The 13,223-nt window shown below is 45.6% G+C and overlaps 1 protein-coding gene across 1 annotated transcript in view; it reads left to right on the top strand.

The window, feature by feature from the left end:
- Positions 1-13,223, top strand: part of AK4 (adenylate kinase 4) — a 24,424-nt gene that overhangs the window by 4,322 nt on the left and 6,879 nt on the right. The window contains exons 2-3 of the mRNA XM_019531581.1: positions 10,031-10,203; positions 11,221-11,339. Coding sequence (XP_019387126.1) covers positions 10,031-10,203; positions 11,221-11,339 — 292 coding nt within the window. The remainder of the gene's footprint in view (positions 1-10,030; positions 10,204-11,220; positions 11,340-13,223) is intronic.

Here is a 13,223-nt window from a genome sequence, read left to right on the forward strand (position 1 = left end):
AAATTGGATGCTTATCTTGCTGGGATCCTATGACCCCAGCTGACTTCCTGCCCTTTGGGCAGGGGACTGGACTCGATGATCTCCCAAGGTCCCTTCCAGCCCTAATGTCTATGAAATCTATAATGCTTTACTTCCTTCAGAGGAAATAAAAGCTTTTTCTTGGTTGAAGTGGCATAAATCGGGGATTGCTAAGTGGTGCTGCATCAGAACAGAGTCTTGTGGATGGTAGCTAGTCGAGAGCTGTGCATGCCCATAGGTGGTTAGTCTGTAATCCCTGAAAGTCCTAAGGTTCATGCTAAGCCTCTCAATGTCCTGCATCCCTTGTGTACTTTGGAGCTTGCTGTCTTTCAGAACCAGCATGTGGTTGTATAATAGAGGTGTAAAGCTTTCCCATGCTGTCCACCTTGCACAATAGGTATCAGGAGTACCATTCATAGGAGGTAGGAGAGGATGCTGGAAACTTCCATTTAATTTTAAGTAGCAGTCGTTGTAGGGTGAGGAACAGCTTTCTGGTGGTAAATGGCAGGACAAAGTAGAAAGGTCCCTTTTATCATTAAGATCTGAATTATTGCAGCTGGATATCTAGCTTACCCACCAGGGACGTGGGCTCCTGTAGAAGTCTTACTTGCTAACTTTTGGGGAAGGCTGCCTTAGTTGAGCCACGTCATCTTAATGGCAGCCATACAGGGAAAGAAACCAATAAGCCATGTGTGCACACCATTAACATAAATAATAAATCAACTTTTACATTAGTGTAAACAAATTTTATTCTCCTAATGGCTAATCAAGTAACTGTTCTGACCTTCTGGTATGTAGTCTAACAGTGCATTGCATGGGGAATGCTTTTCTCAAAGCACTGGCAAACAAAAGTGAGCCTCTCAAAGGCTTGGAGAGGTAGGTCAGTCTTGGCTGTAACATGGACAGTACTGTAATTTGACACGTGGTTGGGGCACTTGCCCTGGAAAGAAGAGAACCTTGGTTGCCTGGTGCTTGTTCCCTGCCCTGACTGCTACGAGGTCCTTCTGTTTTTGGAGTTGTGTGTTTAAGTAAAGCTGAGGTTTGATTTAATTTTATTTTCCCCAGTTCATTGGCAAACCAGGTATAGGATATGTAATAGCTCCCAATGCCCATCGGTCTTACTGGGAGGAGACTGCACAAGTGGTGTGGCAAGATGGTAAGTACTGGGTTCAGTCATTCTACTATGACTCCAGATCAACAAAGATGACCTTTTGTAATGGTTTGCGTTACTCAAACTCTGAGGTAGATCCTTATTCTTAATGTTCCAAAACTTGCCTATCACTTAACAAGGTCTCAGAACGATTTCTCACTAAAACAAGGATCTTGTAGCATAAATACAGCTACCGATTTGCATAAGTTATCATTACTGCACACAGAAATATTGCTGTTCATGGAACTGCAAATGCAAATGTGCTCCGGTCTCTCCAAACAAAGCAGCCAGCGTTGGCCAGTATCACCATAAACTGTCTAGTGTAGTTTGTGGTAGTTGTGTAAATGATCGTGTTTTCTTATGAACCGTCCTTTTTCCCTGTTGCGGTAGACTTGCTGGATTGTCGCACCAAATTAATTTAAGAAACACTGCTTTTATAAAACTACCTATTCTTTTTATGTCCTACCACTTACTTTTATTCTGCTTCTCTCCTGCTGCCCTCTTGTTCTTCCCTTCTTGTGCCTGTCTGCTCCTTATGTGTGTATTACTGTTATTCCATTGGCAGCACCATAGTGGGATTGCCTTGAATATTAAGGTCTTCTGCATTAGCTTCAAGCATAGACTCTTGATTTGGTTTGCTTTGTAACTAGCACAAATGAGTGACAAGACCACAGCCGTTCAAGTGATCAAGAGGTGTGTTTTGGTGGATAAATCGATCAATACTGGCAAAAAGCCACTTGCTCCAGATCCCAGACTGCATCCACACCGGGGGATACTAGAAAGTCCTGAAGCCCCTTAGCAGTATTGGTTTCTTTGTCTCTTTGGAGGAAAGGCAGCAGTATCAATGTGAAATGTGTGTAGCCATAGCTCCTTCACCTTCAAGATGGGTCTGCTCTCCTGAGGGTGGGAGGGAAGAAGATTCCTGAATGGGAGAGTTGAGGCAGTGAACTTGGAAAAGGCGAGGCTGTGCAGCACTATGCTGCATATAGTGATCAGAGGGACGGCTCCTTGCCATAGGATCTAGTAGAGCCAAAAAGGAATTTCAAAATTGGGGTGGGGGTGTGTCTGTCTGTGTGTCTGTCTGTGTGTCTGTCTGTGTGTCGTGCAACTGTGTAAGATAGGCCTGAGAAGACAACAGATGCCGGCCTTCCTATCTGAAGAGCTAAACTCCCTGCCTGCCTTCCCTCATCTCCTTGATACAGGGCACTTTGAGGGTGTGCTGTGGCTGTTTGTCATAGAGAATAAAAGTCATGTTGCAGTTCCCCCATTATGGGGTGGGGGGATGTGTGGAAATGAGAGTGCATGTAATTTCTTTCTGTTTAGAGCAGGGGTGCTTAATCCCCAGCCTGTGAGCTAGATCCAGGCTGTGGAGCCATGCCATTCAGCCTGTGGGGCTCCTAATAGTACCAAAAATTTGGTAGCAGAGTGATGGCAGCTAATTGCTGCTCTTCTGCTGACAAACTTCCAGACCTGTGGGGAACTCAGCAGGCTGCATAGCATGGCACCTGGGTTTGAACGGGGCGGCTCAGGTGGGTCTGGTCTGGCTTGAGGAGCAGCCCCATTCCACTGATCCACCCCGGGGGCCAAAAAGATGAGCACCACTGGCTTAGAGCAAGAGTGCTGTCTTGTCCTCTGAGGGGTCTCTTGACAGGAGGCAGTATGATAAGAAGTGTCTTGTTTCCTTGTTCTCTGTGCTCTGGTGAGGACTAAAGCCTCTGGGGTAGGTAAGCTCAGTGACATTATAGAAGAAGCTGCAGAACTAGACTCTTCTTCACCGTCTCTGACTTGATGCTGCTGCGGTGAAACAGCCCTTAAGGTCTGAATGACATTTGGCCTGAGACTCTGTGTCTAGCCAAAAAAAGCAGGCATTGAAAATCTACAGGCGCTGAACACTAGCTGGCATGAAGTCATGAAAGGAAACAACCTTAAAGTGAAAATAATGCAGATGCATTTTACTTGAGTTGACAGAACATGAGCCCCAGAGGAAACAGCACCGTCACTGGAGAACAGCATGTGGCATGCAAGAATTGCAAGTGAGCCTTTGCCTGCATGATGCATGGGGGGAGAGACAAGCCTCTGTGTGTAACATTTAAGCATTGGCAAGTAAGGCCTCTGACGGACATTATACTTAAATTGTGATTAACATGATTAAGTAATGACCTGGCCACATGTTCATTCAATTAATGGTGCGATTTAAAAGGGGGAATATCACATTTTGTGCAACAACTTTTGTGGCTGGTCTCTAACATGCCTTTAGTTGAACATGCGGTCAGTGTTCCCAACCTCTGGAGCACACGAGCCCTTACGTTCTTCTGTGCTCCAGAGGCTGGGAGCACTGCTGAGCTGACCGAGGGCTCCCAGCTGGGGCGTGCGTGGAGTTCTTGGCTCCGATGTACATTCCCCTGGCTAGGAGCATCAGTCAGCTGACCGGAGCTGGCAGCCAGGCGAATGCAGGGAGGCAAGCTTGCTGCTTACTGGTGCAGGAGAACTCCAGGATCATGATGCTCAATTCCCCCCTCATGTTGCCTTCCATACATGTATGGCATGGCAGGAAGCATGATTGTTGGGATTGCTCATGAGGTGCCATTGTGCCTTTAATTTAACATCTGTCAGCAGCTGAATGCATTCACCTCTGGAGACATCACTCCTCTTGCCTGGGCAAACCAACAAATGCCTGCTAGGCTTCAGGAGGCAGGCAGTAAAGCAATATTTTTCTTGATCTGCTAGCAGAGATGGCCAGGGTTAGGAGTGGCAGTGTTTGTGCTATTGAAGAGAAGCTTAGAGTATGAACCTAGTTTGGAATGAATGGACAGCTTGACACCAAGTAGTTTATACCTTACTGTGTTCTTGCTGTGCACCGTTATCCAGAATCTTGAACAAAGTGAGACATGGGACTTGTGGAGTTTTCTAGAGATTTTGCCCATAAAGTAGTAATGTTTTCTTGCTGTTGGAGATGCCTGAGATTTGGTGGAACAACTTTGTGAGCAGATGGAGTTGTTGATATAGCGAGGCAGTTCCTGCAGTGCCCTCCCCATTGCTGTGTTTTGGTTTTTGGCTTTTTTAGTGTGCGTGTTTCTTCTGGCACGTGTAACTCGGCCCTGAAGTGTGGTATTTAGTGGCTTCTAAACGCTTCCTGGATTTGTTCAAGGACTTGTTTCATAATTCATCTTGTTTAATTTCACAGCCCTATGGTCTTCCATGCTCAGGACAAGTTTCTCATTTGCTTATAGTGTTGGATAATTTTATTTGTTGCAGTGAAAGAATAGGACCACAAGCTAGTGGTTTGGGGGAGAATCTATATGTGCAGATGGGCTATATAAAAGGCAGTCTATATCCAAATTTTTGCAATGCCTCCTTCATACAACACACTCTTGCCTCTGTACTAAATCCTATATTGTTGAATGGTAACTCATTCTTCCACCTAACAAGCTGTAAGAGTGGTTATTAAAACTACTAAGGAGAATTAATTTGTGCAATATCCTTACTTGTCTTGAGTCCTGTAGATACATGTGCTAAGAATCCATAAGCCATGCTACCAGGTGACTTATTTGCAGGACTCACCCCAGCTTCAGCTATCTCACCTTAAACCCCAGCCTATCTGTGTGTGCTGTTGGATTCTGCTTCCTCCTGTCCCAAAGTATCACTTATTTGGGAATTAAAACACTCTCACATTGAAGAAGCACAGTGTGTCTGGTCTCTTTATTGGACCATCTTGGTAATTGAAAGAGATGATGGATGCGTTTTGTGCCCTAAAACTTCTTTCCTCTGTCTGTTTCAGATTAGCAGGTACAACATTAACTAAATACCAGTTGAATCTATTATGATTTTAACCTCTTTGTCAATGAAACTTCCCCTTTGAAAAGGAGAAGTAAGCCTATCCAAACCCTTAGATCTCAGTCAAGAATAGCTGCCATAGCTACAACCTAATTATGTAAAAGAATAATAGCTTTTTTTTGAGAGAGAGAAAGGTCTTATCACCTGTGGAACAGAGCTGAACAGAGCAGGCAAGTTTATAATAAGCCATGAAGCCATTGTCTCTAAGTCCTTGTTTCTTTTTGTCTAGTAAAAGGTGTATTAGTTTTAAGGAAGAGCCTTTTGTGCCTGAAAGCTTGTCTACCATCTTTCTCAACTATAAAGCAGGTTCGATAAAAGATGATGTCAAACTAATCATGAATCTTGCATAACACCTCCTGTCCCCAGGCCATTGTGGCTACAACAACACTACTATTCTAAATCATAGACAGGAAAAAGTCTCTACTTCCCCCTCCACCCCTACATTCAAGCGATGAGACCTCTTCTTTTCTCTCTGTCTAGCCTTCCCTTGCAGAAATGTGAAATCCAGCTCTCAGAACATGTTAGTATATACAGCCGTACAGCCCTCTAGTGCTCTGAGTTTATAATGTGCAACAACCTGAATTGTGTAGTATTAGAAAAGCCAAAGTGAAGTGTCCTTAGGTGGAATCTTGCTGACCCCAGCGGTCTGCATTCTTCCAAGGTTTTATTGTCTTGGAAATGTATTTGGCTGGCAAAATCCCAAGCGGAGAACACTGTCTTCAAATCTCAGATTTGCTGCCTCTAAAACTTGGAAAGTTTTCTGGGTCTTAAACTACACATCATGGGATTAATCTTTTCTTGCCCTAACCTAGAAGGAGGACCATTACTGCCTGTGGAACTTCTCCCTGTTCAGCCATGTGTGTAGCAGTTCTAGTCCGGTGTGGCTAAATTGTTGCTAGGGCCAAATATGAGTCCACTCAAACCATTTTGAGGGAGTGTTTCCTACTGTGGGGTGGGAAAAGGCAGGAGCTCTGGTATGAAAAGGTCCTTTAACATGATCAGTCTTATGAATGTTAAGGCATTTTTTTCCTCTGATGGCAACTAAATTATGACTGTTCATTCATGCACATGGTGTCCTAGATAAATCCACAACCAGGTTTGCTAGTTTTCTTCATGGATAGCTTTTACCTACTTCCCACCCACTCACACCCACTTCCGCCTTCAGCTTCTCTTTCCATCTGTGCCTCAATCTTGTACTGAAGGATTTTGAACTGTCACTACTGACATAGGAACTGAGAAGTGGGCTAAAATACCGTTCCCATTGAAGTCCATGGTAAACTTGCTATAACATAAGTAGTGTAAGGCTTCAGCATATGAACTCTCTCTGAAAGTTGCTATGCAGCAATGTCTTATCCCAGGAGACCACCTCAAGTGTTGTGACATTAATTTTGTTCTTCTACTGAGACTGTCATCTCCAGTCCCTGGCTTTTTTTTATGTTAGCAGGCAGCCATTACTGAATGGTAAAATCAGAATTGTGTTGCCTAAGGAGTATTTCCCACAGCTTTTCGGTGGATAGTGATTTTAAAAGGACTTTTTACAATGTGGGTATAGATGGTAATTGTTCAGCAGTGGCTGTCTGGTTATTGAGGTGGTGGTGGTGATGCTAGTTTACTTTCACTGGCATGCTTTCTGACCATTGCTGAACCAGGCCTTGTGACACAGAGATGCGGCCAGCTCGAGTGCCTGGGGCTGGTGGGATTATGCTGACCGTTCTGGAAGGTGGGAGAGGAGCCTTACTGCCAGGGCTCTTATTTGAGCAGCAACTGCTACTGCTGCCGCTGAGGGGCGGGTAGAGGCACAGGCTCCCCAAGGGGCTGTTCCTGCTGCCCTGTTTGCCCTCCCCAGGGCAGGGCTGTGCCTCCCATAGCAAAACCTCCCTGGGGAGGGAGTATCATTCCACCCTCCTCCTCCTTGCTCCAGAGACGTTGCTGGGCAGGGGCTGCGCCTGCCTAACTTCTGTGGCTGTGGGGGAGACTCCTGGGGGAAGGGGCCATATTGGTACCTGGGGCTGTTGTCCCACTTGCTTCACCCTAGTAACACTAGTGACAACACCACTGCAGTGTGGGGGAGGGGGGGTATCCTCCCCATTTAGCAGATGGGGAAGTTTGTTTCATTTTTCTGTGCACGGCTAGTGGGGTCTAGGGCAGAACTGTAACTACAGCCTAGGTGTTGTGGTTGCTGTTGTTGTTTTTCTTTCCCCAGATTATCTTTCATTCTAAGTGGGACGCTGTTTAGTGAGATGGAAGAATTTGAATGCACTGTCTGCATGGCTGCTTAAATCGGCAGGTGCCTCTGGGGCGTTCTGCACAGAGCCCTCAGTTTTATAAAGTTCTAGTTTAAAAAAACTAAACAAACCAGCCCCCCCACCCCCAAAAACAAACAGACAGTGCAGATTATATCCATCTGTCTCATGAAAATCGGGACCACCTCTCGTGATAGACTGAAAGCCACAGGACTAATACGGTGGAAAAGGAGCTGCAGAGGAGAAGAGCAGCTCAGCAGCATTGAAGCCTGAAGCTGCACTAGAGCAGTTTCATTGCAGTGCTCCCTCCTTTCTATATCCCTGTGTATGCATGCACATCCTCCTTCACGGTTAGAGCTTTGTCCGAGTGGCAGGAAGTTTCAAGCAGGGTCTGTTCTGGGTCTGGCGATGGCGCTGTTTTTATTAATAACTTTAATTCAGCGTTTTCCTGATATATTTTTTTTTTGAGTTGGACTTAAAACAGGGAGGGCTTACAACCAACCTGAATTGTAATCCTGTCTTCCAAAGGGATCTTGAAAATGTGGACACCTAGGCTGGACATCTGAGCTGTAGACTAGCAGGATGAAATTCAGCACGGACCAGTATATAGGGCCTTATATCTTGGGGGAAGAAAGACCAAATATAAATGAACAGATATCTGTGGGGGTAACTTCAGTTCAGAGAAAAGGAGATCTAAGGGGGGACTTGATAGCAGTTTTCAAATATCTGGAAGGCTGCCACGAACAGTCATTTTTCCTTGCCACAGGGCAGGATATTAGGTTATGGGTTTACATTGCAACAAAATATTTTTGGATTAAATCTTGAGGAGAGATTGGGGGAAGCTGCTTAACTGGAAATCATGGAGCAATGGAACCAGCTGCCAGGGAAGATGTGGAATTCTCTTCACTGGAGACTTCAAGAGGGTGGTTAGGCACCTGTCTGGGATGGGCTAGGAATAGTCATCCCAAAGCTGTGGAAGGTGTTGAATTAACTGACCTTTGAGGTCCCTTTAACTCTGAGTCAGTGCAGTCCAAAAACAGCTATCCCTGAATGCTTTTATAGCTTGAACTTGGAGCTGAAGTTAGTGGGTTTGTCTGCTTTGCTTATAGATGCTCCTTTACATGTTTTCCTCGTCAAGTGGTTACTCCATGTTCTTGGATCCCTGTCTTGTTCTTGCTTGTAAGCGCATGTCACCCTTGGCTTTCAAGTCAGTACATCGAAACAGTTGGTTGTTCTGGTCGAGAAAGGTCAGTAGTCATTTGGAAACGCACTACCACTGTTTCATTGGCAAGCAAAATGCTTCCGAGTCCCATGAGAGAATAACCTTTTCTTCCTCAAAGCTGCCTCCTGCCATGTTGTTTCAGTTAAGAATGATAGTCATTGACCAGGACTAGTAATTTGTCTGCCTTTCCTGTAGTGCACTTAGGGTACAGTAATAAGAGCTATGGACAGTCTCAGAAAAATGGCATGCTTCATGAAGGGCTCTGACACGCGCCTTGCCTAAATAGCTGTTCAGCCATATCCCATTAACTTGCTGGCCCAGCAGGATCTGTCACTGATCTATCTTCTCTCCAAGTCCAACGGATGCAAACTTAATATGTAACCATGGTTATGCACAGTCACGTATTAAAGTTCATAGCTTACACTATTACACTGATTCTGTGCAGTGCTGAGTGCCATATCCTGTTGATTCCAGTGGGAGTTCAGTGACCTCCAGTCTTCACTGGGCACAGTACAAGCCAGGATTCCCATCTCTTCCTACCTTTATGCAACTTGCAGAGGGATCCAACTGGCTGCCCATAAGGCCTTAAGTTGCAGCCCCGGGCTCCTATCCAGCCACCGTTCTTTTCCTGCCCCCCTATCTCCCTCCTTCGGCTTCTGTTGCCTGCCCCCACACTAGGGGCTGGGGCAGAACAGTGCTGCTGGGGAAGCTGAGGGTGAGCTTTGGGGCTATGCAGGCGCACAGTGCAGTGGTGGTGTGGGGGGAGAGGGCAGGCAATGCAGTGGTAGGACAAGGGTATGTACTACAGTGATGGGGTGGTGGCATCCACATGGTGCAGTGAGGAGGGGTCTCTTTGAGGTTCCCATTAGTGTGGTCCCTGGCTGCTTAGAAGTTGGGCAGCCCTGAAATAGATGATACACTATGAGGCCCTTTTCTTGGTGTTGTGGTGCTCTCACATTGGCCACAGCCAATTTTAGGTACTCATGGCTTTTTCCACTCCTGCCAATATTACTGAGTACCTTGCAGTATCTTTCTAATATATTGTCTCTGTTTTGGAGAGTGACTTAGCAGCATACCTGTCACCTTGGCTGGGAGTTGAATTTCCATATCCTAAAACCCAACCCAGTGCATTAACACAGCCATTTGTAATCCTTGCACTGCAGAGTTATTTTTAGATTGGTAAAACAAACCAATGGCTTTTAGGAACTCAGATAGCTTAGACGGCTATATATAAACCTTTAGAGGAGATGTACTAGAAACACTTGTTGAAGAGTATGTACTTTTGCATAGTTTGTTCAATTTACAGGCGTTTAATTACTGAAAGTTAAAGGTACGTCAACAGAGTTGCTATAGCATGGGAGTGGAGTATAACTTTATGACTTTTTTTTAAATGTATGTGCCTTCACTGCCTTTATATTCTTTGTGTTATAAGTGGATCTCTGGCTTTCTCCCAATACCCCCACCAGCACTAATATTGTGGAATTTATTTATGATCTGCCAATAACTATTGAAACTGTCTGACTATGGCTTGTGGTTTCACTTGGTTTTCTCCTCTGTGTCCAGGTTTTCCTAGAACATTAGTACAAGCTGAAGCACTTGACAGGATCTGTGAGCTGGATCTAGTTATCAGTTTAAACATCCCGTTTGAGACGCTGAAAGACCGCCTCAGTGCTCGTTGGATTCACCCAGCTAGCGGAAGAGTGTATAACATGGAATTCAATCCGCCTCTCGTACATGTAAGATTATCTATAGCGTGGGTTCCCAAAGGGTTTGCCATGGCATGCTAGAGTGATGCAAGTGACAGATGTGTGCCATAAAATCCCTCCCTGTGTGAGGAGGCAAATGCTCTCCTCTCCCATCCAGCACCCTGTGCCTGTCCCAGTTACTCCCAGCAGCACCTGCAGCTGCTCCTTTGGGGACTGCCGTCACTGCTGCTGCCTTCCCTGTCCCCAAGGCAGCCCCCATGCCAGCCCTCTTCCCTCCCACCCCAGCTGCCAGCAGTGTGGGCAGGTGGGCAGAAGAGCCCATGGAGCCACAGTTTGCAGTCTGGGTCATCCCGCCCATTCCTTCAGTGCCCCTGGGGCTGGTAGGAGGGGAGATGTAGTGGCTGCTAGAGTGCGAGACCCTGCACGAGCAGCTTCAGGAGTGGGGGATATCTCTGCCCCCTGAGATATGGACCAGGTCTTGGGAGTGGGCAGACAGTGGAAAGAGCAGGGTACAGCTCTGTTATTTTGTTACATCTTAGCACTGGTATGCTTTCCTCTGTGCAGGGTTGGAATTTTGTTATGTTTTGAAAAAATATAGATGTCTCTCTTGAGTGTAAGATTTAAGTGTGCTGCCAGTTTTAACCAAGAAAAAATGCGTCTCGGGTATCAAGTTTGGAAAGCCCTGATCAACGGTATTAAATGCTGAGCAAGCCACAATGCAATAGATAGATTTCTGGAAAAAAAATTTTTTGTATGTATGTGAATATATTTTTCTCCTATTTTAGTTTGTTTTTATTTTGTATCACAGCAATATGTTCTTCTTTAAATGCAGTAATGTCCTATAACAGTGTTTATCCTGTTGCTATTTTTTTATCTGATACATTTCAGTACTTCTGATGATCATATCTTGCATAAATACAGTTTCTTCTTAGTTGACTTTGCCTTTACTTCCTTCTGTGCAACTCTGTGACCTCAGTATATGATTGCTTTATGTTGGCGCATTTTCATTAAGTGTTGCCTGGCTCATTTCAATGTTTGCCTTTTCAGGGGATCGATGACATCACAGGTGAGCCATTAATCCAGCAAGAAGATGACAAACCTGATGCTGTTGCTGCCAGGCTAAGAAAATACAAAGATGCAGCAAAACCAGTAATAGATCTATACAAGTGAGTTGGGTGTGCACAAATGTAGTATGTGCCTGTAAAAAAAAAAAGGCAAACTCTGTCTCCGCAGCTCGGTCAGGGTGTCTTTTGAAATGATCTCTCATGAGTAAACCTGCGTGTGGTGTTCATTTTACAAGTGTAGTTAATAGCCATATGCCACACCTTTCCAGGGCTGGATTCCACCTCCCATTCCAGTGGCTTGTGGGAGGTGTGAAAAGGCTGAAGTGCGCTAAAGGGGAACCTCTGCAGGCTGAAGGAGGGTGTGGAGGCAAGGGCCATGGGATGAACTGATGCTGTAATGCTATAGGGATGCGATGGTAGCACTGCTCTGGTGACTCTTAGGGCTACTCTCCCTTGCTCCGGAGCCTGTTTTGGGCAGTAAGAGGCATGGTTGCCTTGCCCTCCTTCCTCCTGAATTGTGCCTTTTGTGCTGCTTCTGTCAACAGAAATAGCACAGAATCTATCTATTCCTTTTCACCCTACATCTGAGCCTGGTCTTGGCTGAGTTGAAGGGGTGAGACCTAATCTTTCATAACATGCGAAAAATAATGAATTACTCTTGTGTGTTCACTGAACAAGTTTATTCTTCACTTCCTCGCTAGTGTAGCTGGCCCTGTGTTCTGAAAGCACCTTGGCTAGGTACAAAAGTTGCACATAAACGGGTATAAGTGAGCAGAAACTGGTTCAAATCTAACAGAAGAAGTTCAGTGCACATAAATCACTTTCAAAATGGCTAAAACCAGTTTAAGATGAACCTGGATGGATGTATTATCAGACCTAACTGATTTAGGTGTTGGTTTCTTTTAAGGAAACTTTTTCATGTTCCAAGTCAAATTAGCCAAATCAATTCCAAATCCGTGAGTCATTCAAGAACCATATGTGGCCCTACTACTGGCTAACATCCTTCACCCCAACCTGGGGCTTCAGATGTTTCCAAATCCTTTGGCAAGCATCCTACATGTAGGCCCAAGCCCAGAGGCTTGGGCTTCAGATGCCCCTGAATTTAGCTTCCCTTAGCCACATGGCTGCAGGAGCAAGCTAGGGAAGTGTCTCGTGATTTAGGTTTAAATCAGTTTATTGAACTTAACGCTTCTAGTCCCCCACTGTCCCAGGATGCTTTGCATGCCCTGTTTTCCTCCTTCCCCTTGACAGGGTGAGTGAACTAGCTTTGGTCAAAGCTGTCTGCTCCAGCTGAGCAGGGAGGCATGCTCTAGCGCTTTGCCTTGAAAAATGGGGGAAAAACAAGTGGGCTTTTCTCAGCTTCACATATACATGTACGAAGAATCCTGGTATTTTGGAGTATGATGTCATAAAACTTGCAAGCAGCTTGAAAGAACTTTCAAGAGTGGTGCCAGGGGACTGGAAGAGGGCCAACGTGGTTCCCATCTTCAAAAAAAGGGAGGAAGGAGGACCCAGGAAACTGTCGGCCAGTTAGTCTTACCTCAATCCTGGGTAAGCTTTTGGAGAGAATTATTCTGGCACATGTCTATGAGGGGCCAGCGGGGGAGGTTATGCTTGGGGGCAACCAAAATGGGCTCGCTAGAGGCAGGTCATGTCAGACCAACCTGGTGGCCTCCTATGACCAGATCACCAAATCCTTAGATGCAGGGGTAGTAGTGGATGTAGTCTTTCAGGACTTTTGGAAGGCCTTCAACACCTGTCTCTTACCCCATTTTCATTAAAAAACTAGGGGACTGTGGTGTTGACACATACACAGATAAATGGGTTGCTAACTGGCTGGAGGGCCGCACCTGGAGCATGGTGGTGGATGGGTCGTTTTCAACCTGGAGGAGTGTGGGCAGTGGGGTCCTGCAGGGCTTGGTCCATCTTTGTCAGTGACTTGGACGAGGGGGTAAAAAGCACCCTGTTCAAATTTGCTGACGACAC

Source organism: Crocodylus porosus, unplaced genomic scaffold (assembly GCF_001723895.1).
Source record: "Crocodylus porosus isolate Cpor-Errol unplaced genomic scaffold, CroPor_comp1, whole genome shotgun sequence".
NCBI lineage: Eukaryota > Metazoa > Chordata > Crocodylia > Crocodylidae > Crocodylus > Crocodylus porosus.